Raw genomic sequence first — 25,266 nt, forward strand, 5'->3', positions numbered from 1 at the left:
AAAGTGGAGTAACTTGACTTCTGAAAAGCCAGGGAAACCTGTACTAGTATTTTGTCCTAACAGTACACAAATGCAGTGTAATTTTCTTTTTAAGTGGACTTTAAAGAGAGAAACATTTTTTTTTTTTGAGGCAGATAGATGCATGTTATGTATGTTCATGAACATAACATAATCTTCCAAAAGTGGTGCCTGAGACTGACTGTAATATTCTAGGCTTTATTCCCAGCTAGTCCCAGAACATTTTCTCCTTAGAGAACTGTTTTCACTTATTCTGGTTCTTACCATAACACTTGCATATGTAGTAGAGGCAAATGATTTTGTAGAGAGTGCTGTTTCTAATCAGGTACAAATCAGGCACCAGTGCTAGATACATGCTGGACAAATTGAGAAACAGCTCGCAAATCATATGAAACTAAACACTTACTGTCTCCTTCCATATGAAGTAAAAAAAAGTTGCAATGCTAATAAATAGTAGTGTGTATATGAGGCTTATTTACTCAGCTTTTTCTGATGAGTTCTATAATCGTTTTTACTTTCTACACAAAACTACTGAAAGCTTTTATGTCAGAATGTTTACAGATCTTTTCAGGTCATATATCAGACTTCTTTTAACAATATGAAATTGAGAAATAGTATTGCTCAACAAGGGATGTTGAAATTGATCTCTGAATGCCACTGCATATAAAGAGTATGAGACAGAATCCCAAATAGGCAGAGAAATGGTCAGTCTAGGTGTCAGGAAGGAAACTGGGAAATTCACATATATGTATTTCAAACCCAAGAACTATTACTATAATATGCATACTGTGGGCCAAAGTGAGCTTATAATTTTTGATAAATGGTAGAATTTTTGAAATGTGATTACGTTGAATTATTGATGTAATTTTGTTATTTACATTTGAGTGCTTACAGTTTCATCTTTATTCGACAGTATCTTTGCCTTTCATTTTATCACTTACCTCGTATGAAGGCCAAGGTTAGGAATAGCAATCTAAAATGCCCAGGAAGAAAATAATTTCTATAAACAAAAGTAAATAAAAGTTTTTTTCAAGCCATGTTGTCTGCATTAAATGACACTCCCACGTCTACCTACTTTGCCACATCACATAGTACTTGGATTTATGACCTAGCTTCTCGTGTCAAGTGGTGGCTGAATTGTTAAGAGGCAGTCCTTTTGCTTTTTGGTGTATAACTTTTTAGCCATTGAAACACAATATGTGGCATTCATGTTAAAAGGTAGGTAGACTGATAGACATTAATAAGACAAGATTCCTCTACTAGCAGACAGTAATGGTGAAGAAGGAATAATGAGAGGAATGCTAATATACACACAAAGTACTGTCTGAACTGTTGAACTAACTTCATGGTTGAGAGGAAAGGGACATTAGATTCTTAGCAGAGGTAGTAATATGTAGAAGGGAACTTCGAGATCACATAGTCTACCCAATGCAACAGTGTTCTTGACAGATAGGTGTCTAGAGGCCTATATATAGGATTCTAATTCACCATTTAGATCTGCACTATCAAAGATTTTACGTTTGTTAAATAATTTTGAAACTCAGTTCTTCAGTAACACTAGCATATTTCAAATGTTTGAATGTCACGTGACTAAAATATATATATATATATATATATTTTTTTTTTTTTTTTTTTTGCCACACTATATTTCAAGTGCTGAATAGCCATATATAGCTAAGTGGCTAGCAATACTAGATGGACTGCAGATCATAGAACATGATTATGATTGCAGAAAGTTACATTGGACAGATCTGGTCTAGATGTTGACATCAACCTAAGGAGAGGGAAGTGCTTGTTAATAAAATTCCTCCACATGAAACGTTTCTCGCAAATCTTTGAAGCAATTAAATAGTTCTGAACAGCTATTTTTCCTGGTTTTTTTAAATAACAAAAGGAAAAATTAGTGAACGCTAGGTTGTAGAATCCAAAAACTACAAAGCTTCATTTCTTTCCTGTCAATTGAAAAATACTAGTAAATACACCCTAGTGAAGAGACTAGACTAGTTGTTACTATAGGTGAAAAGTCTATATATTAAAGTTTAGTTTTTAAGTATTTTATTGAGGCACACTTTTTAAAAGGAAGGGCCCAAGTTCTTGGTTAAGGAGGAGATTAGGGGTGCCTGGGTGGCTCAGTTGGTTAAGCATCCAACTTTGACTGTGGTCATGATCTCGCGGTTTGTGAGTTTGAGCCCTGCATCAGGCTCTGTGCTGACAGCTCAGAGCCTGGAACCTGTTTCGGATTCTGTGTCTCCCTCTCTGTCTCTCTCTCTCTCTCTCTCTCTCTCTCTCTCTCTCTCTCTCTCTCAAAAAAAAAAAAAAAAAAGATTTCATAAAATACAAACATACACAAGAACTGAAGGCTAAAAATAGAAGATAAGATAACTAGCCCTTGGGGCGCCTGGGTGGCGCAGTCGGTTAAGCGTCCGACTTCAGCCAGGTCACGATCTCGCGGTCCGTGAGTTCGAGCCCCGCGTCGGGCTCTGGGCTGATGGCTCGGAGCCTGGAGCCTGTTTCCGATTCTGTGTCTCCCTCTCTCTCTGCCCCTCCCCCGTTCAAGTTCTGTCTCTCTCTGTCCCAAAAATAAATACACGTTGAAAAAAAAATTAAAAAAAAAAAAGATAACTAGCCCTTGGGGAGCCTGGGTGGCTCAGTTGGTTGGGTCCCTTGATTTCATCCCAGGTCATGATCCTAGGGTTGTGGGATTGAGCCCCATGTCAGTGTGGGCTCCACTCAGTGTGGAGCCTGCCTAAGCTGTCTCTCTCCCTGACCCTCTTCTCTGCTCATGCATTCTGTTTCTCTCTAAAAAACAAAAAGTAAAGAGATAACTAGCTTTTTATCTTCATCAGGTCCAAGTCTCAGGAGATGATCCTTGCAATGAATAAGACTGATGTGAGAGCTAATGAGATAGTGGCCAAGCACGAAGCTCTGATGACAATTTATTCTATTTCAATTCTTTATTCCCATAGGAAACGGGGCAGTGACATTGTGTATAAATAAAGGGCCACCTGCGTAGGTCAGTTGGTAGATCCAACTGACCAACTGGTGACTCTTAGTCTCTGGGGTCATGAGTTCAAGCCCCACGTTGGGCGTAGAGCTTACTTAAAAAAAAATGGCAACCTGCTTTTGTGTAGAAAGTGTTGAGTAGGATTGCCTTGGAATCAGTGGCGTAAAGAAATGGTGTTGGTTCTCTGACCAGGTCTTAACACTACGTGCTAGTGACCAGTGACTGCTCTAGCCTCTAATCTGTAATAGACTGTCTCCACCAATAGATCTGGCACTCTGGATTTCCATCTGCCTCATCTTTCACCACTCACTACTGTGGGTTTTCATTTTATTTTATTTTTTTAAGTTTATCCTGAGAGACAAGAGCTCAAGTAGGGGAGGGGAAGAGAGAGAGGGCAACAGAGAATCACAAGCCGGCTCCTGGCTGTCAGAGCAGAGCCCTACATGAGGCTCGAACTGAAGAACCTTGAGACCATGACCTGAGTCCAAATCAAGAGTTGGACACTTAACCAACTGAGCCACCTAGGCGCTCCACTTAATACTGTTTTTTGCCACCCTTCATATTATTTTGCTTCTCCATTCCTGTCCCCAAGTTCCAAACCCTTGGGAAAATATAAATGCACCGCTGCAGATATTTTGGCTCCTCGGTGCTGTATTTCTTGTTCTTTTACTGAACTTCAGTTCCTTTTCACAAACATTGCAGCTTTTACTGTTTTTGAACTTCCAGTACTATACAGTAGGTGTGGAAAAAATATTCACTGAGTGCAAGTCATTTGATTCCCCCAACCCCCACCCCCTTACTCAGCAACTCAGTCTCAAGTTTAATAAAACCTTATCTTTAAAAAAGTCATTAGGCGGGGCACCTGGGTGGCTCAGTAGGGTAAGCATCTGACTCTTGATCTCCTGCAGGTCTTGATCTCAGGGTCATTAGTTCAAGCTCTGAGTTGGGCTCCATGCTGGGTGTGACGACTAAAAAAAAAAAAGGCATTAGGCATATTTTCTAGTTCTAGCTTTCCAGTTGATGATGATATGCGTCTTAAACCTTATTTTCTGTAGATAATTATAGATACCTCCACCCATCCTATCCAGGAGATCTCCACTGCCCTACTTTCTAACTACATTTTGCAATTTCTTGAGCCTTGCTCAAGTATTCCATTATTTTCTTTCTTCAGTCTGGACTAAAAGTTTTAAAGAACACAAAAACTTAACCTTTCCTACTCCTTTCCACTATTGAGATTCCACAAAGAGTAGCTTATAGTTATATGTTCCCTCCAAATGCCTCAAGTCTCAAATGTTTATATCACCATCCCACTGATGACTGGTGATAGCCTAAAAGGAGACTCTGATGTGATAGGCTCTACCCTAGTCGATCAGTTAGCTCCTTATTTGGGACTCTTCTTCCTTGATGCCCAGGATTGTCATTCCCAATGTCTTTGCTTGCTTTTCCTCAGCAAATCCTGGATATGTGTATTTTTTTTTAAAGATTTATTTACTGAAGTAGCCTCTACACCCAACATGTGGCTTGAACTCGTGTCCCAAGATCAAGAGTCACACGCTCCATGAACTGAGCCAGCCAGGCCCCCCAAGGATGTTTATATTTCTTTTTTAAATTTTTTAATGTTTATTTATTTTTGAGAGACAATGTGAGCAAGGGAGCGGCAGAGAGAGAGAGAGAAACAGAGCTCGAAGCAGGCTCCAGGCTCTGAGCTAGCACGCCCAATGTGGGGCTCGAACTGTCAAACTGCAAGATCATGACCTGAGCCAAAGTCGGATGCTTAACCAACTGAGTCACCCAGGTGCCCCAGGATGTTTATATTTCTAAGATGAATAAATCCCTAAAACGAAAGGAAAAATTATCTGTGGTCCAGTTACTCAGTCACTGGTGGCTGTTTTTTTTTTTTTTTTTTTTTTTTTTTAATTTTTTTTTTTTCAACGTTTATTTATTTTTCAGAGAGAGAGAGACAGAGCACGAACGGGGGAGGGGCAGAGAGAGAGGGAGACACAGAATCAGAAACAGGCTCCAGGCTCTGAGCCATCAGCCCAGAGCCCGACGCGGGGCTCAAACTCACGGACCGCGAGATCGTGACCTGGCTGAAGTCGGACGCTTAACCGACTGCGCCACCCAGGCGCCCCTGGTGGCTGTTTTTAAAATAACCGTTTTGTTTCTTTTTGCAGGATTGTGTTTTGACATAGTTGTATTTATACATACGCATAAATCTTTTTTTAAATGTTTGTTTATTTTGAGAGAGACAGAGCAGGAACAGGGGAGGGGCACAGAGAGAGTGTGAGAGAGAGAATCCCAAGCAGGCTCTGTGCTGTCAGTGCAGAGCCCAATGTGGGGCTCAGTCTCATGAACTGTGAGATCACGACCTGAGCTGAAATCAAGAGACAGAGGCTAACCGACTTAGTCACCCACATGCCCCCATATGCATAAATGTCATGTCTATTTTTTTTAACTTAACAGAATCAGAACATTTCTGTTACACATAACCTTCATAAACACTTTTAATGGCATTTTGTGAAGTGGATGAACCATAATTTGTTGTAAGATGTGAATAATAATTCATGAACATCTTTGCACAGATATTTTGAGATTGTTTCTAAAAATAGTTTACCAGCATTTTAAGACTTTCTACACATATTACCAGATTGCATTCAGTGAAGATTTAAAAAAAATATCTTTGGGGGGTGGTGCCTGGGTGGTTCAGTCAAACATCCAGCTCTGGATTCTAGCTCAGGTTATGATCTCACAGTGTGTGGGTTCAAGCCTAGCGTTGGGCTCTGCTCTGATAGGTAGGATAGCTCTGAGCTGATTGGGATTCTCTCCCTTTCTCTCTGCCCTTCCACCCTCTCTCACTCTCTTTCTCTATATAAGTAAACAAACAAACAAACAAACCAAACTTAAAAAAATATTTTGAGGGGGCACCTGGGTGGCTAAGTCGGTTAAACATCAGGATCTTGATTTCAGCTCAGGTCACGATCTTGCAGTTTTGCACTGAGACCCGCATTGGGCTCCGTACTGACAGCATGGAGCCTCCTTGGGATTCTCTCTCTCCCTCTCTCTCTCCCTGCTTCTCCCCTGTTCATGCTCCCTCTCTTTCTCAAATAAACTTAAATGTTTTGAAGGGGGAGTGTCAACATTTTTATTCCTCTAACATATCTCTTTCCTGTTCATGGAAAAAACTTATAAATCTGTCAATGTATTGGGTGGGGAGAGGAGGGAGGGATTGGGGACCCATGCTTTAGGAACATGTAGGGCTATATTGGGGGACGAATTTAAAAGAAGCAAAAGATATCATTTGACCAGATGCCATGCATCATTGATTTCATTGTCAGTTTTCAGATTACCTGTGAATTTGAGCATTTCTCTATTCTTCACCTTTGGTTTTACATGGTAGTACTAGTTTTACTCTTAGCTTTCGGATGAGTGTCTGAGTATGCCATACTACTTAAGGAGTTAGTTATTGGTACTGTCTTTATTGCAATTTGGACGAAAAGCTGGCAGACGCGGAAATTAAGTGACCGCTGAGCAATTCACTGTGTATGAAATACTCTGGGCATTTCAAAAATAGACACATTTTATGCTCTCTGGAAGCCTATTATCTAAGAAGACTGGATTTTAACTTTGGAGCTTAAGAATCCCGGGCTGTTTAATTTTTTTTTTTTTTTAATGTTTATTTACTTTTGAGAGACAGGCAGAGTGTGAGCGGGGTCGGCGGGGGGTGGGGGGGGGTGGGGGGTGGGGGGGTGGGAGTGGCTAGGGGCAGAGAGAGAGAGGGAAACAGAATCCCAAGCGGGCGGCAGGCTCTGAGCTGCCAGCACAGAGCCTGAGGCGGGGCTTCAACTCGCCAGCCACAAGATCATGACCTGAGCCAAAGTCTGCCGCCCTTAACCTACTGAGCCACCCAGGTACTACCCAGCTATGTTTGTTTAAAATGCAGTTTTTCAGGTTCCACCCCCCCTCCTCCCGTAAGTTTTGATTCATTGGGTAGGGTGTGGAGGGCACAGATATTTACAATTTTAATTAGTATCCTCTTGACTGTGGTGCAGCTGATTCGCATTGAGAAACACTATAAGTAGGTACTATAGATAAATGAAAGAAACGTTAGATTTAAGTTGCCATCACTTGTAGGCCAGAAGAAGCACCCGCTGGGCCCAGGTGAGGTAGAAACGTTCATCCTCAGCTCAAGAGCAGCCTCGAATCCCTGACAATCTCAGACTCAAGCTAGCACTCTGGGCGGGTTCCTCTAGTTCCCTGGGCCGGCTGGAGCGCAGGGTTTGCCCCGCAATCTGCGCCCGCGCTACCGGAAGCCCCACCCTCTTTCTCTAGGCCCCGCCCCTGCACCGGTGGGCCCTGCTCTTGCCCTTACAGGTCCCGCCCCTCCCCCGGCTGGCCGCCAACGACGCCAGAGCCGGAAATGACGACACCAGTGAAGCCTTTTGGGCGGGGCCTAGGCCGAGCAGCTCCAGAGGCTGCGATTTCACATCGGAAACAAAACAGCGGCTGCTCTGGAAGGAGCCTCCCCTGCCAGGGGCCGGTGTCGGCGGCGAGGGAAGAGTAGGTGCGTGATGGGGACTTAGGGGAGAAGGGAAGGTGCCCCTCACACGGTGCAGACATGGGCGGTCGCGGGCAGGGCCCGGCCCTGTGTCGCTACCCGGGCCGTGGAGCCGGTGTCCTCGAGGATGAGGAACGGGGCGCGGCCGAGCGGGGACCGAGGAACCCCGAGTGGGGAACGAGGAGGGGCGGCCCGTTTCTCCTGCTCCCGGCGCAGCGCGCGGTCAGGTTGAAGAGATTCCCCTCCGTAGATTTGTTCCGGAAGTGCTGGTTTCCCGAAGACGTTTCAGGGCGCAGGTGCCCTGGGCCGGGATTGCCGGTCTTGACTGGAGTGGAGCAGGAGAAAGAGGAAGCTCCTTGCCCTCGGTCTGGTTGAGCAACTAGTGAAACTCCGCGCCTCATGCCCTGAGTGTGTCCTTGTCTGGGGAAGCGAGTGGCACTCAGGGCTGAGTTCCTTGTGTCTGACGCTCGAGGAGGAAAACAGGGTCTGATGCTTTTGCCTTGGTTGGAACTGTCGCGAGGCATGATATTCATTGCTTTGCATGTGTCTTGGATATTTACGTTTTGTTCTCGTTCGGATGCTTTTCAAATAAATATGTTTTTATTGTAAGAGAGAAATTTAATAATAATTTTAAAAGCACTACTTGCCTGCTTTGGGCAAGATTAATATAGTATTCAGGACTTTGGGAGATAAGGATAAGATGCAAATAACTGTGGCATGTATAACTATGTGACAGAGCACGCTGTAAAGCTTGTAACATTCTGTAAAGTTTCAGGCAAGTAGAAACCACATCTGGTTAGGGAGTCTTGTTATTTGAGTTCTTTTTTTTTTTTTTAACAGTGGAAAGGGAAAGGTTTTCACTCCTGGAGTTAAAGTGGGAAGGGTATTATAATCAGGGTGTATCACAAACAGGGATTCTCTGGATCTTAAGCCTCTAGTGACCCACTCTGACCATTAAAATAACTGTTATGAAGGAGAATAAAACAGCAAAGTAGATTGGAGCTTGTTGCATTCGGCTAATTTCAGTCATCTGCAAAAAAGCCTGTTTGTTTCATTTCTCCTTAACTCATTTGCAGAGCTCAACCAATTAAGCCCTCCCCCACCCCCATTTAATAATAAACCCTTAACAATGAGAAAAAGATCATATATATTGAGTGCATGGATTCTCCCCCTACCCTCGCCCAGTAGATAATAGAAGTGGCATCTAGTATCTGGTTTTCCATTCTTCTGGTCCTAGGTATACTTTCTTTGAATGGATGTGATTTTTGCTGAATTTTAAGTTAATGGCTGTAACTGTCCTAGACTGCTGCAAGGATTTTCATTTAGGGGAAACTGAAGATTGAAGTTGGTCTCTGAGAACCACCCTAGCAGGAAAGTACAACATATGTTACCAAAGCTTAGGTGATCCTGTTCCTCTCTCAGATCCAGGCTTCCTCTGCTCCTGCTTTCCCACTAATATTATTTTATTAAAATTTTTTTTTAACATTTATTTATTATTGAGAGATAGACACAGAGCATGAGCAGGGGAGGGGTAGAGAGAGAGGGAGACACAGAGTCTGAAGTAGGCTCCAGGCTCTGAGCTGTCAGCACAGAGCCTGACTCGGGGCTTGAACTCACAAACTGTTGAGATCGTGACCTGAGCCGAAGTCGGACGCTTAACCAACTGAGCCACCTAGGTGCCCCACTAATATTATTAAAAAAAAAAAAAAAATTTTTTTTAAACGTTTATTCATTTTTTGAATAATGAGAGACAGAGCGTGAGTGGGGAAGGGGCAGAGAGAGAGGGAGACACAGAATCTGGAGCAAGCTCTAGGCCCTGGAGCCCGATGTAGGGTTCAAACTCATAGACTGTGAGATCATGACCTGAGTTGAAGTCGGATGCCCAACCGACTGAGCCACCCAGGTGCCTCTCCCACTAATATTATTGAAGATTATAGGGAGAGACTTCTTTATGGTATATTCTGAAAAACCTTTCAAAGACCTTTAATACTGACTCTTCATGTGATGTTAGGCAGATTTGGAATGTGTTTTACGAGTGACACTGTTGTGGTCAGAACTTTAGGCACATTAATAGTGGGGGCTAGAATGGATAAGAGAATTGAGGTGACTTTGCATAATTCAGGTGAGATATGATGGGAGTTTGATCTTTGGTGATGACAGGGGCTTAGAAAGGAAAAGCATGAACAGGACATGGCATCCAGTAGAGAAGGAATAAAATATAAAGCTGAGTAGGAGGTTTTAAGTTTGGAGAAAGGGGGAAACGATTGCAGAAATAAGGAAGTTAGGAGCAAAGAACTAGTTTAGAGAGGAACATGAGGAAGTGGTTTGGAAGTATCACTTTGGAAGTGCCAGCAGGTGAAGATGTCCCATGGACAGACCTGGAGCTGTAAATATGAGAGTCACTGAAATAGACTTTCTAGTTGATGTTGGAGCAATGCCTAATGAAAGGAAGGGGACAAGGAGGCCCACGCAGACCCTAGGAACACTTAGAATGAAGGAGTGGAAGAAGGGCGAGGAACCACCTGAGGAGAATGAGTGGCGGGAGGAGAACCTCCAGAGTTCAGTGTCACAAAGGCTGAGGAAGGGAGGGAAGCTTCGGGAAGAAGGCTGTTAGGAATTTTCAGTATCTGGCCTGGTATAGCAGAAGGAGCTGAAGATTTAGAGCAGCACTGTCTGGTGGAAACAGTATGAGGTACAAATGTTAATTTAAAACTTTTTTTAAAAGTTTGTTTATTGGCAGAGAGGGGCAGAGAGAGGGAAAGAGAGAATCCCCAGCAGGCTCTGCGCTTGATCTTACAAGCTGAGATCATGAAATGGACTGAAATCAAGAGTCAGACGCTTAACCCACTGAGCCATCCAGGCGCCTCTCCCCTAAAACTTTTTAATGAACAAGTTTTATAAAGGTAGAAGGAAGTAGATAAAATTAATTTTAATAGTCTATTTTATGTAACCTAGTACATCTAAAAGTTTTTATTTCAACATGTAATTAATATAAAAATATACTTGTCTGACTTCTCCTCTACTGAGTTAGCCCCTTAAGGAAACAGAAGCATTATCTGATTTGGTAGCATCCCCAACACCTATCACAATGTCTGGTTTTGTAGAAGAAACCCTGAAAGTGTGTGTTGATTAAAGGGTATTAATGTTTGGTTTTCACACTGCCCCATACAGTTCCTTAAACTGATGTAAAGCAAAAGAGAGAATGCAAGGATTGCTGAGTATAACCACTGATTTACAAATTAGTTAGATGTGAGTAGTCATGTTTTCATTAAAGATTACTTGTATTCAACCCATTTCCACAATGAATTTGAGACAAACTGGGAGTAATCATACCTTCCATGTAGAGTTACTGAAAGTAAAGGTTTCTTGGGGAAAGATTCTTTAAAATGATTACAGATATTGATAATATAAGACCATAGTCCCATGTCCACAATTATGAAATCCAAAAGCCCCTGAAAAAACCAAAAGGCTTTGTGTCATTCATTTGATAGAAAAATCTAACCTGAACCTATTGTTGTAATTTAAGACTACTTATATGTTTCACTATATAATATATATAGTTAAAAAAAATTTTTTTTAACATTTATTTATTTTTTGAGAGACAGAGACAGAGCGTGAGCAGGGGAGGGGCAGAGAGAGAGGGAGTCACAGAATCCAAAGCAGGCTCCAGGCTCTGAGCTGTCAGCATAGAGCCCAACACTGGGCTCAAACTCACGAGCTGTGAGGTCATGACGTGAGCTGAAGTTGAACACTTAACTGACTGAGCCACCCAAGCGCCCCTCACTATATATTTATTAATGTGTTTATTTTGTGATTCTAAGACTTTGAGGGAGCATTAAAAACATACAGTATTTGCATTGTACTACCTTTATAAAATCTGAGAAAAATACGAATTCCAAACACATTTAGTCTTAAGGGTTTCAGATACAGAATCCTGGATTTGTAAGTCTTTTTTCATTTTCAGTGCATCTTCTGAGCACATGTAACCATTATTATTTAAAAACAATTATAGTAACTCTATATAACAGACCTCCCCAAAACCCAGTGCCTTAGAGTATTTGACTCCGTATTTGCCTCAAGTTGCAGGACTGTGGATCAGCTAGGGTAGCTCTGCTTTGCATGTCTTATTCTGGGGCCCAGGCTGAAGGGGCAGTGGCTACCCATGGTAAGCTCTTCTCAAGGCAACAGCAGAAGCAAAAGAAGACCAACTCCACAAGCAAAATTCAGCAGTCTGCTTGTGTCACATCTGCTGAGATCCCTTTGACCAAAGCAAGTCAGATGATTGTGCACAAAGGCACAGGGTGGCTAGTAGGCTGCACCCACCTTGACGCCAAAGCAAGTCACAGAGCCGAGCTCGATATCCCGGGCGTGGGGAAGTCTATTTTTCCCTGGGAGATGCTGGGGAGGAGTGAATATTTGCTGAATAATAATCTAATCTACCACAGATGGCTCACAGAAGTAGAGTGGGACGGAGGAGGGAAAAAAAATCACCAAATAGATATATCACTATCCTTGCTCTTTTTGGAGTCTACCACCTTCACAAAGCCTCCTGTAAGACTGAGGAAATTGTTTGCTCCCAGTCTCTTAAAATTCAGAGTCTTTCCAGTATATATATATTCCTGAAGTTTTAAGTTAATTTCAAATTATTTTTATTAAATTTAATTATGAATGCGGTTTGGAGATTGGTTACATTTATTGTTGGATGTGAGGTTTTGAAAACTCAAATAGAGGCTCTCCCAGCCCATCCATATAATCAGAACTTGGGCGGCCTGTCCAGGAAGAAGCTGTCAAACTAACATCAAAGCTGATAAATAACTTTTGTGGAAAATAAATCACAGTCTCATTTGGCACTTAAAAACTTCTTAGCATCACGATACAAAGGTACTTAAAAAAAATATTTTTGGTGGGTTTTTTTGTTTTTTTTTTTTAATGTTTATTTATTTTTGAGAGAGTGCAAGCAGCGGAGGGGCAAAAGGAGGGAGGGAGACATAATCTGAAGCAGGCTCTTCACTGTCAGCACAGAACCAGATGCAGGGCTGGAACTCATGAACTGTGAGATCATGACCTGTGCTGAAGCAGATGCTAAACCAACTGAGCCACCCAGACACCCCTATTTATGGTGGTTTTCTTTTTTTTTAATTTTTTTTTTTTCAACGTTTATTTATTTTTGGGACAGAGAGAGACAGAGCATGAACGGGGGAGGGGCAGAGAGAGAGGGAGACACAGAATCGGAAACAGGCTCCAGGCTCTGAGCCATCAGCCCAGAGCCCGACGCGGGGCTCGAACTCACGGACCGCGAGATCGTGACCTGGCTGAAGTCGGACGCTTAACCGACTGCGCCACCCAGGCGCCCCTTATGGTGGTTTTCTAAGTGAAGAAGAAACTAGTCAATTGACTAGAGTCATTAAACCACCAACTCTTTGTGCTGGACAAGATCGTGATAAGTTTCACGGAGATGTTTGTTTATGTGGAATACAAATTTTGTTGGAGTGCCTGGGTGGCTTGGTCCGTTAAGCGTCCAACTCTTGATTTTGGCTCAGGTCATGATCTCAAGGTTTGTGGGTCCAAGTCTGGAGTCAGGCTGTGGGAGCCTGCTTGGAATTCTCTCTCTCCCTCTCTCTCTGCTCCTTCCCCAGCTTGTGTATGTGCACACTCTCCCCAAATAAATAAATAAACTTTAAAAAAAAAACACAAATTTTTACGTTTATCTCTGACAGTGAAGAAAGAAATATCAGTAACTAAGTAAGCTTACTGTAAGAGTTTGAGGTTTAGTTGTTACCTTGAGATGGAGTGAGAGACAGAAATGTATGTTTCTGTTGGTGCTTCCTTAAATGGGACTTTTAATAAACTTATTTTTGGGATTCTAAACCTTTGCTCTTATGATACTTTTTGAAGTGCTGATGGATAGGTTTTCTGATTAGATGGACTTTTGTTCAGCATATGTAAGCTTTGAGATTATTTGTATTCTTCTGGGGTTTTTTAGTATCATTGTGTATAATGGAAATTTTAGTTGCCCATCAGAGAAGGATTTCTTTTTCCTTTTATTTGATTGAGCACGTGTCTTGAGAAAAAGGAAATGGATGGCAGTGAATTCAAGTGTTGTGCTCTGTCAGTCTCAGAAAATCTTTAGCAGGTGGCCAGAGAGAGAAAACAGCAAAATCTACTTCCGTCCCCTTGCAGTTCGGGTCACAAGATCTTCACTTCCCAACAGCTACCTTTTGGGGTTTTTTTTGTTTGTTTTTTTGTTTTGTTTTGTTTTTTGGTTCTCAGGGCAAGAATGCTAAGGATGTTATAAAATCAAGTAGTGTCCTTTGCCACACTGCCTGGACAGTTGGGTCATTGGCCTTCTTCATGCAGTACTCAATTGTTTTCAGCTGTTACTGGACCAGAATCAAATCAGGCTTTGCCTGTGCCTTTCTTTGTACCAACAATGTTTGTTTGTTCACCAGGCCAGGCTGGTGCTTGCCTGTGCTTCCTGCTGAGCTCCATGTAAAGAGCAGCCCTTCCAAGAAGGGTCACCCTGTAGCTTTGTGATCTTCTAAGCATCAGTGGAAGCATGAGCTTTCTCTAAGTGAACTGGAAAAGACCTGGGCTGGGCATCAGAATACTTGGGTTCCGGAACCGGTGTTACTTGCCCCATAATCATGCACTGGCAAATTCTTTCACCTTTCCTGACCCTTAATTTTTCACATGTAAATACAGGATGTGCCTTTGAAAGTGATATTGGGATATGCCAAAGTGACTACCACATTATTGATGCTTCTTACAAGACTTGTCTGAGAAATCTCCAGTGTGATAATCAGTTTGTGTGGTTTCTTGTAATACCTGAACAGATCCTATAAACCTAAAGATACTGGTAGAAACTACTAAAATTAAAATGACCAGATACAAATACTAGGAGTATATATTGGGAAAACTTTTGACACTTCAATTTTTTTAATAATTTTTTTTTAACGTTTATTTATTTTTGAGACAGAGAGAGAGCATGAACAGGGGAGGGGCAGAGAGAGAGGGAGACACAGAATCCGAAACAGGCTCCAGGCTCTGACCTGTCAGCACAGAGCCCGACGCGGGGCTCGAACTCACGGACCGTGAGATCATGACCCGAGCCGAAGTTGGACGCTTAACTGACCAAGCCACCCAGGCGCCCCGACACTTCAATTTTTAATTTAGAGTTAGATCAGTCATTGAAGTTTAAGATCTCATTTACTAGGTTTTTTTTTAAAGATCTCATTTACTTCTAAGCAGCAGTTCTAGTAGTAATAAAAATCAGCTCACTATAACTTTTTTTGTTTCATAATGTAACTCAATGCTTATTGTAAACTCCCAAAGGGCAGGGATGGAGTTTGTTGCACAGAGGCAGCATAATGTGTAGTATGTGAGCCGTTGCTTTGCTCCTTTGCTTACTGGATGTGACCTTGTGCAAGTTAGTAGACTTCTGTGTGCCACATGGCTTTCATATGTAAAGTGGATGAAGTGAATGCAATTAAGTAAATCCCCTCAGTGTCTGTCTTTGAGTTTTGGTGTAAATAGATAGCCAGTAGGGGTGCCTCGGTGGCTCTGTTAAGCATCTGACTCTTGATTTCAGCTCAGCTCGTGATCTCACAGTTAGTGAGTTTGAGCCCAGCTGGGCTCTGTGCTGACAGCGAGAGCTTGCTCTCTCTGCCTTTTTCCCCGCTCGCGGCTCTCTCTCTCAAAATAAAAAAATGAACGTTAAAAAAAAAAAAGCCAGTAAACTACTATTTAGTAAATAGACAATCACTTTTCTTTTCCTATTTTATCTGGTAATATACTTACTTTTTATTTATTTTTGCCAGCATGGCCCCTTCTTGTATTTTGCTGTTTCATTTGGCTAACACTCTTATTTATTTGTTATTTTGTTTCTGAGGGATTATATGAGAATATTAATGACAGATTTCTGAAGGTTTTTCTGTAATAGAGCTATACTTCAAATGATCTGGTATAGCAGGCAATCAGTGGAAGTGACCAACTTGTAGCTTTTTCTGTTTGCCATCCTCTGGCATTTCTGGGTTAGCTGAGGTGATAGGTACTATACTGGATGTTTTTGTGGGAAAGAAGGGAATAATATGTGCTCTGTTTGCTGATCATTAATGCTACATTAATGTTAAAATTTCAATGATAGTCAACTTTAAAATATCTTAGAAGCATAGATCAGAATATTTACTTTGAATGTTTATTGGACTTACAAAAAATATATCTGTTCTATTGGCATGCAGCTCTCTTTTAGGTAAGCTAACATACATGTTGCCAAGTCTTAATTTTATTCGTTTTAAGAGACAGGACCAATGGTATGAATAACCATAAATGTAGGTTTACTTCCACAAAAATCTCTGAATTGTTAAATTGAAGCATATAGAAATGTGCACACCTCATAGGTACAGAGCTGAGTGCGTTTTCACAGACTGAAATCCCTGTGTAACTAGCACCCAGATCAAGAAACAAAACATTACCAATACTCGCAAAAACTTCCCAAATATCCACTTTGAGTAAATAACCACATAAAGGTGACTGTTGTCTCTATTTATATGTTTAACTTTATTTTTAAAACAAATTTACATTAGTTATTTCTTATTTAGTTAATATTCATTTGCAATCCCCTGATTTCACATCAGCTACCCATGGGCTGAAGCTGGAAGGGAGGACAAAGGTTGGCATGGTATTTAAAAGTATGTAGGATAGGGGGGAAGCATGCCTTGATTAAAAATTTGCCATGATTTAAATGATCTAGGTATAGGTAATTAAGGGTTAATTTGAACTCAGTACTAGAGGAGAAAATTACTTTCTGTGTGTGTGTTTTTAATCTGCCTTCGGTGTTTTTGATGAAAAATCACTAGAATGTAAAAAGTAGAGTATTTACAAGGTAGAGGATACCCAAGTTGAAAGTGAAAATGAAACCGGACATTGACAAAATACTTTCGTGTGAGTGTGTAAGTGGTAATGTCTTACTGTGTGTAAATGAGAATACTGCTTAGGTATACAAACAGATTTTTTTTCCTTCTGTATTTCTGAAGACTTTCTATGAAAAGGGAAGTTGAAATAAAAATATTGGCTGATGGAAATTAAGGCAGACAGGCAAATGGGAATGTGTCCCCGCCCCCCCTCCCCCCCCAGGGTGAACTCTGGGAGACCGAATGGAATGTGTAAATAAGGCTGGGCCAGGATGCAAAGGAGAGATCTAAGGCTGGGAGTTAGGAGTCTGTGATTTTTGTCCTGGTCTGCCCAGTTGTGTGATGTTAAGCAAGTCGCTGAACTTAGGTCCTCTTCTGCTTTTGTAAAATGGGTATGTTACCTGCTTCCCCTGGCTTGGGGGCATTGTGGTAAGGATAAATGAGACGACAAAGAGAATTTTGCAAAATTAAAAGCCCTAGACAATTTTACGGAGATAGAAAGGTTAATTTGGATTAGTCATCATAGGAAAAGGAATGTTGAAGAGAACATTCTTTAATATCATTTAGGTCCCTTTGCTCTAAATCTGAAATCATCAGATATATTTGTGATTGAAAATACTTGGTTTCTCAAGTAGATTTACTCATTACCAAACTGACAAAAGTTTGTCACTTGAAGTTGATGGCAGATTAATACATTTCTGGTTTACAAATTGGTATTATAAGTGTTTGATTCATGTGAATAGATTTACAAGGGTTTGATCAACTCTGGGTGACCTGGTAAAATCCTATTTCAGACCTGATCCGGGAGCCTGCAAATGACAGCAGCCTGAGAGGTCCTTAGAAAGCTTGGCTTGGAGGAGAACACATGAAAGAAAGGTTTGTTTTGGCTGAATGTAATTTATGGAAGTGTTTGAAAATAAAAGTATAATTGTAATGCACAAAGGATTGTTTTCTTTTTCCTTTTTCAGAACCCCAAGAGGTTTTGTTTTCTGTGAAAAAGTATTTCTATACGCTTGCTCCAATGACAGAGTTACCTGCACCCTTGTCTTACTTCCAGAATGCACAGATGTCCGAGGACAACCACCTGAGCAATACTGTACGTAGCCAGGTACAGTGTCAACCCCTGAAACTGCCCTTGCCAGACTACGGATTCAGTGACCACCTTCCCTCATTTCCGAGAGAGGCTGAGGGGACTGAGCAAGCTTTTTCTGCTTTATCAAATTTACCTGTTTGCTGAACTTCAACTGAGGGCAAAGCATTGTACCATTTAGTGCTGGGGACACAAGGCTGTGTGAGATGTAGGTGTTAATATAGTTTCTCCCTGCCTCAGATATCACCTCCTCTATTAAAGCCTCTCCAACTTCCCCAGCTGTTTGTTATTTTACATTAACTTACTCTTGCTCTTCCATGGGCCGAGTACATTTTATTTACTTTTATTTTTTCAGTACCCGGCATGGTTCCTGACAGTGCCCAGTAAATGCTCATTGGGAGAATGCACAGTGATGAATGCAAGACTGAGTGTAGAAATCCTAAGAGAGTTCAAAGGAGGGGCACCTGGGTGGCTTAGTCGGTTAAGCATCCTTCTTTGGCTCAGGTCATGATCTCACAGTTCATGGGTTTGAGCCCCAAGTTGGGCTCTGCGGTGACAGCTTGGAGCCTGGAACCTACTTCAGATTCTGTATCTCCCTCTCTCTGCCCCTCCTTGCTCATGCTTGCTCGCTCTCTCAAAAATAAACATAAACATTAAAAAAAAGAGTTCAAAGGAGAGAATCAAGAAAGGGGTGTAATTAGCGTTATGAGACACAGATGCCCAACCTGCCTGCAACTCTGTTAGCTAATCATTACAGATGGAATGTAGATCCCACAGATGGACTGTGAGATAGCTGGGAAATTGGTAGGATTTTTAGAGATGGAGCCAGAATGGGGGAACATAGAAGGCCAACTATAAGCTATGCAGGCTGTGAGGGGTCAGGTCGGGTGGGGTGGGATCAGACTTTCCCCTGTTAGAACCAGAGAGCAGAACCAGTGGTGGAAGGAAACAGGTTCTGGGTCAATAAAAAAGAATTATCTCATAATTTGTTGTACATCTGAAAGGGTGCGGACTGCCTTGTGGCTTATTGTGTTTGTCACTAAAAGCAGTTCCAGAGAAGGCTGGAAAACTACCAACCACATCTGCAGAGAGTTAGTCTGTGGAATGAGCAATGAGCTAGAGCACTAACTAGATGGCCTGGAAGTGCCCTTCACACTAAGATTTAGGATTCCAATTAAGGGTCAAAATGTGAGGAGGAAGGCTTCACAAAATATTCTTTGATGAATGGGTAGGATTAGAGTAGAGCAAACTTCTATCATCACTGATAGAAGAAATAACACTAGTGGAGGAAGAATTTTCCTAAAATATAAATAGACAGGGAAGCTGTATCCAGAGATATGTCATCAGAGGCAGGTCACACTGTACTGCCAGAACATTTTTAATCAAGTGAGATCAAGTTAAAATAATTATCAGGGGAAGCCCTAAAAGGGAACACAAGCTGTAAAGGGTAGTATGTAGTCTGAGGGGTGTGTGAAGGAAGGGAGAGGAGAAGAGTTTTTACCTCAGTTCTTGGTTGATAATGGGTGTTACAAAGACTGGTTTTTGTGGAAACATGTTTGTAACAGCAGCTCGATATGCTCCTTTTTGCTATTTCCCTGGAATGGATTTAAACCAAAAAAAAATTTTTTTAATGTTTATTTATTTTTGAGAGAGACAGAGCATGAGCCAGAGAGGGACAGAGAGAAGGGGAGACAGAATCTGGAACAGGTGCCAGGCTCTGAGCTGTCAGCACGGAGCCTGACGTGGGGCTCGAACTCACCAACTGCGAGATCATGACCTGAGCCGAAGTCGGAAGCTTAACTGACTGAGCCACCCAGGCGCCCCTCCCCAGAATAGATTTTTGAAAAGTTAGCATGAGACCAGATTATGAAGTTCCTTGGTAGTTTCAATTCCACAGACTTTGTAAAACTGTTACTTCAGAGTAGGGAGAGGGAACATGGGGACAGTCCCAACTTAGTTTCTTAACTAAGAAACTTCCCTTCTTTAACTAGAGCAGCTCCTATTGTATCTTTTTACATATTGATCTTCTGTGGATCCATTTGAACAAAAGATTCCACCACTAACAAATTTTGGGGAAAAACAACAACAACAACAACAACAACAACACAGTTATATGTCACCTATTTGTTCCAAACCTTCCAAAGCTATCTCATCTCAGAAAAAATCAGGTCTGAGGTCTTGATCGGATTCTTCTCCTTTGCCCCCATCTCTGTCTTATGTCTTATTAACCTCTCCCTTACTCACTGCTTCCTCATTTCTGTCTCTGGGTCCTGGATTATTCTCCCATTCTTCTCAGATGGCTTTCTTCACTTGCTTTATTTAGGTCACCTCATGAGTCACCCTATCAGTGAGGCCTTTCCTTCCTCTACTCCCCTTCCCCACCCTACTACCCCTTATACCCTTCCATGCTTTACTTGTGCATAGCACATATCAGCATTTCTACCATACTGTCTACTAACTTGTTAATGTGTTTATCTGCCTCCCTTTACTGTGTAACCCTGTATCCCCAGCTGTGGGAATGGTGCTTGGCACATAGTTAGCTCTCCATTGTTAATGCAGTATTACTTACGTCCCTCACACTCAGGTTTTGTGGGGCTTTCATGGTCTATATATATATTTTTTTGTCTGCCTTGTTTTATACCTTAGTAATTGATAAATTGAAATAAAGGGTGCTGTAGAGGAGTTACAGTTGACATGGGATTTTTATTGATAATTACATGTACTCGTGTAATTTTAGCAAGTCTTAGTGCTAATGTTGTCAATGGTACCTTCCAGATCTTTTAGGGGACCACTGCCTAGAAAACCAGGCCTGATTTATTTAATTTTAACCCTGCCATTGATTATGGGATATCAAATAAGTTTATCTTTTGTTTACCTTCTTAAAAATGTCTTCTGCAGCTTACAAATATCTTCTGTATACATTCTCATACTTTCCAGTTACCATGGGATAGGTATTATTCCCATTTTGCAGTTTAAATGCTTGTCCAAGATCACATAGAAAATTATAGGACAAACCTGGTACATAAAACTGTGCTTTCTAATGTCAAGCTTCCTCCAGTGTTCTTTCTGTTCTTACAACTATCTCTTACCCCAGGAAAATGTTACAAATACTAAAAGGAGATATTGTATGAAAAAATTCTGGGGAAGGAAAATACGAAGTCTTGTGTATTCATTTTGCACCAGTGTACTTGAAACAAAACAAAACCAAAAAGGAAAAGAATCTCATTGTTAAGTTTTTTGTTTTTTTTTTTTTTGCTATAAAGAAGCCATTGTGTACATGCTTTGGTTGGTTATGAAAAAATGGGGGTAAGTCCAAATTTAAATTGAATGTAGATGACTGTTTTTTGTGGATTAATTGAAAGCAGCTCTTTTATTTCCCCTCTTGGAGAGTGGATTTGTTAGATACAAGCACATGAAGACGAGCCTCTGCAGGCATCAAAAGTCCTTATCAGGCTTCTTTCTTTATTTGCTCAGTGGCTAGTTTAGAAGAATCACAAGGAAATTGAGAGATGTGGAAAGTTTCAGTCTTTCCATGCTGCTCAGGAAAGGAAACTAACATATTGAATGTCTTCAGTGAGTTAGACCCTGTGCTAGATACTGTCACAAACATTATTTAGTTTTAGGGCCATATATTTAGGGCCTCTGAATTAAAGTGCTATTAAAATGTTCTGTTAAGGTGCTTATCTATGACAATATATCCCCTAGAGTGTGCATATAGGTTATTTTAAATATTATAAAAATAAATGAACATTCATTTAAACATATTTTTGAAACTAGAAGGAAAGTAACTTTCTTACAGAATTTATTCAGATATCAGTGTAAAAAATGGACTTCTATTTCTTTACTCTGTCTCTTCCTCCAACGTCAGGAGCATCTGTAGTCTTGAACTTATGGGGCAATCCTTTGGGTTTGGGGGACCTATGAGGATTCAGGAACAGTGATGAATTGGCAATTAGCGGTTGTGGCTGAGTGACCTATAAATAGGCCCTTTAAAGGAAAGAACTCTCATCCAGGTGTAATTTGAAACAGCTGTTTGTAAGTTGGTTTAATTCACTTAATTTCTTAGTACCTCATTTTTCCCATCTGTATAATTAAGATGGTTTATTAGATAAATTCTCTCTCCTAAGTTTTGTTGTGACCAGGATTTAGGGTGGCCAACTGTCCTGGTATGCCCAAGACCGAGAGGTCCCTGGAACACAGGGCTTTCAGTTTTAAAACTGGGACAGTCCTGAGAAAATAAGATCAAGGTGATTACCCTATGAGAAGTATAATGAAATTAAAATCATTTGGATCTGATTAACCCAGTCTTACTCAGTTAGATGACTTTGTTGTGTAACTTCAAGTATAATTGCAATGGTATATCGTTAGTGTTCAAGTAGAAGATAACATTTAAAACATTTCTGTCTTTCCAGAAACAAAATGTTGCCCATGACTTCATTCCTCCATCCTTAGCAGATAGATGATGGGCTGCCTTAGCCCAGAAAAGAGGTTTTCCTTTTGTCAGCTATGGGTAATCTCATTCACAGTGAAGGGAGTTAGAGTTTGATGAGATTAGTCAAGAGAGCTGAAAAATTGTGGTCTTGTTTTAATCCAGATGTTTATTTCTGAAATTTTTAATATGAAATATTTTAAGCGTATGCAGGAAGTATGACAAATAATGTAATAAGTACCCATTTACCTACCACCCAACTTTATTAAACTTTAATGTCTTGTCATGTTTGCTTTGTATACTTTGTTAATTTTGAAGAGTATTTTCATTAAGGTTTTTCTGTTTCTGTTATATATTGATTGTATGTGAAATGAAATCCTCACCAAACTAAACAAAATTTGCAATTAATTTGGACAGATGGTCTAATTATATAACAGAAAGAAATTAAAGATAAAATTGGAGCCTCTCTCCCATATTCCCCTTCTTACTTTCCTGGCCTTTAGTTGCTATCCTGAATTTAGTGTTTGTCATGCTTACTATATTTATGAACATAAGCGATATTTAATGTATCACCACTTTGCAGGTTTTAAAACTGTGTATGAAATATATGTGTGTTTGTGAAAGTTGTAGAAGAAAATTCCCACATTTTTGAAATGCATAAGTACATGTTGCAGAAGAGACCTGTTTTTGGAATTTATGTATATATAGATGCGTAAAGCTCTAGTTCATTCGTTTTTTATTTATTTTGTGAACATATAAAAGTGATCTAGTTTTTGTTTATAAATATTTAATAGTTTCCAGTTTTTCACAGTAACCAGCAGTGTTGCAATGATACTCTTAGTCATTAATCCTTCTGCACATGTAAGAGCTTCTCAATGATAATCACTATGATTGGGTATATGGATCTTACATTGTATTAGAGTTTGCCAGTATGTTTTCTGAAGTGGTTATATATCAAGAGCATACAGCAGTTTTCCTTCTTTTATATCCTGGCCAGTTTTTGGTATTGTCTGACTTCGTGTGTATCAGTTGGATGGGTTTGAAATGACTCCTCAGGTTACTTTAATTGTATTTTCCTAGTTTCTAATAAGGTGGAACTTTTTTCCTTATGCTTATTGGCCATTTGCATTTCCTCTTCTGCGAATTGCCTGTTTATGTTCTTTGCCCATTTTTCTACTAGTTGTCTTTAAAAAAAAAAATTTTTTTTTAATGTTTATTTTTGAAGGAGAGAGAGAGAGACAGAGTATGAGTGTGGGAGGGGCAGAGTGAAAGGGAGACACAGAGTCTGAAGCAGGCTCCAGCTCTTGAGCTGTCAGCACAGAGCCCAACGTGGGGCTCGAACTCACGAGCCATGAGATCATGACCTGAGCCAAAGTTGTACGCTTAACTGACTGAGCCACCCAGACGACCCTAGAAAATTATTTTTAAAAGAAGTTTTTGAATGTGAAGAAAAGTTGCAAAAGGACAGTGTGCTATTTGAGGAATATCTATGGAAAGGGGAGAAGCATTCAAGGTTCTCTGTGATGAGTGAGTAAGAGTAGTAGGAGAGTTAGAGCAACTGATGTAAAAGAAACTAAAACAGCATGCTAGCATTGGGTCTTTGAAAGCGCCTGTATTGATCGCCATATATTACATTATGCCCTCGAGGTATGTTTGTCAGTCTCCAGTTTAAAAGACTGAAATGTTTACAATGCATTTTAGAAAATTTTCCTTAAAAAATAGTAAGTTTTGGGGTGCCTGGGTGGCTCAGTCTGTTGAGCGTCTGACTCTTGATTTCGGCTCAGGTCGTGATCCCAGGGTCTCCTGGTTCGCATGCTCAAGCCCTGCACTGGCGCTGTCAGCCGTACTGTAAACACGGAGCCTGCTTGGGATTCTCTCTCTCCCTTTCTCTCTGCCCTTCTCTCTCTCTCTTTTCTCCCTCTCTCTCTCAATAAGTAAATAAACATTAAAAAAAGGTAGTTTGGTATGTCACAGGAGCTAAGTGGAGAATTCATTTTATTCTTTTTCCCTCAAAAAAGTTTGCCTTGCTTACTTAGAGGTGGCATTCTATCAAAAGTTTTTACTTTTTTTCCATTAGTTTACTCACCATCTCTAGAAGCTAGCTAATGAGTCAACTATTTCTGACAGAGGCCAAAGCTTACAAGTTGTGAAATAGTTGAAGTTCTTGGTTTCCTAAATGTATTGTATAGTTTGGATATTAAAGGAGCTCTAACAAGAACATTATTTGGGCCTTTTTCTGTAGTTTGTGATCTGTCATAATCCTTAGGTTTACTTTTACTGTACCTGTTAAAATAGTTTGTAATGTTTTATTTTTCTGGTGCAAAATTTTGATGAGTAGAGCTCTTTTTCCTTGACTTGTCATCGTTTTTTGCCAGAAGCCTCCATTTCATCTGATGTGACAGGAATATACTGGAACTAGAGGAAATTGAAAGTATAAACTTCAGAATAGTGAAAATTCATGTTTTGAGTTGGTGTAGATTTACATCTTTTATGTGGATTAGCTGAGACCTTAGTTTTCTAAAACATAGAAGAATTTTTTAGAGTAAGTTTAGGATTTTTTTATATTGTTGATTAGCCTTTTTAAAACATATATTAGAGGGGCGCCTGGGTAGCTCAGTCGGTTGAGCATCCGACTTCAGCTCAGGTCATGATCTCACACTCCATGAGTTTGAGCCTCCGCATCTGGCTCTGTGCTGACAGCTCAGAGCCTGGAGCCTGCTTCGGATTCTGTGTCTTCCTTTCTCTCTGCCCCTCCCCTGCTCATGCTCTCTCTGTGTCTCAAAAATAAAATTAAAAAATATTAAAAAAAATTAAAATGTATATTGGAGCAGGGAGTTTCAAACCTTCTTGTGCATTGGAATCCTCTGGAAGAACTGTTAATAAAAATTATTTGACTCCCAACCCCAAAGTTACTGATCCTGTAAGTCTGAGATAGGGTCACAGAGTTTGCATTTCTGATCCATTCTCAGAATTTGCCAGTGCTTTCAGTCTGGGGTTTGAGAACGAATTATTTAGGTAAAGAAATGAAGGGAAAGTGACATCAGAGAAAAATGATAAGATTCATAAATGGGATTTTGGAATTTTTATTCATGTTCCTTTATTCTGACCTAAATTTTCTAGACCTTAAAGAAATAAATTGTCAACAGCCTTTCTGATTTACACTAGAAAATGTCAGTCCTTTGTAAATGAAATAGAAATAAATAAAATAGAAACCTTAAAGTAGTAATCCATTGAAAGATCAATAATGATTCTCTATATAAA

At 40.5% G+C, this 25,266-nt stretch overlaps 1 protein-coding gene across 4 annotated transcripts in view; it reads left to right on the plus strand.

Moving 5' to 3' along the window:
• Positions 1-7,425: 7,425 nt before the first annotated feature.
• The window catches only part of PSEN1 (presenilin 1), a 72,560-nt gene continuing 54,719 nt past the window's right edge, over positions 7,426-25,266 (plus strand). For 2 of the 4 annotated variants that reach the window (XM_045060189.1, XM_006932969.4), the window contains exons 1-3: positions 7,426-7,583; positions 17,281-17,362; positions 17,455-17,582. In XM_045060189.1, the coding sequence (XP_044916124.1) occupies positions 17,352-17,362; positions 17,455-17,582 (139 nt within the window). In that variant the 5' untranslated portion in view covers positions 7,426-7,583; positions 17,281-17,351. Of the gene's footprint in view, positions 7,584-17,280; positions 17,363-17,454; positions 17,595-25,266 lie in introns of all 4 variants that reach the window. The other 2 variants (XM_003987805.5, XM_019833255.3) reach the window with 2 other exon arrangements.

This window comes from Felis catus, chromosome B3, assembly GCF_018350175.1.
Source record: "Felis catus isolate Fca126 chromosome B3, F.catus_Fca126_mat1.0, whole genome shotgun sequence".
Taxonomy (NCBI): Eukaryota; Metazoa; Chordata; class Mammalia; order Carnivora; family Felidae; genus Felis; species Felis catus.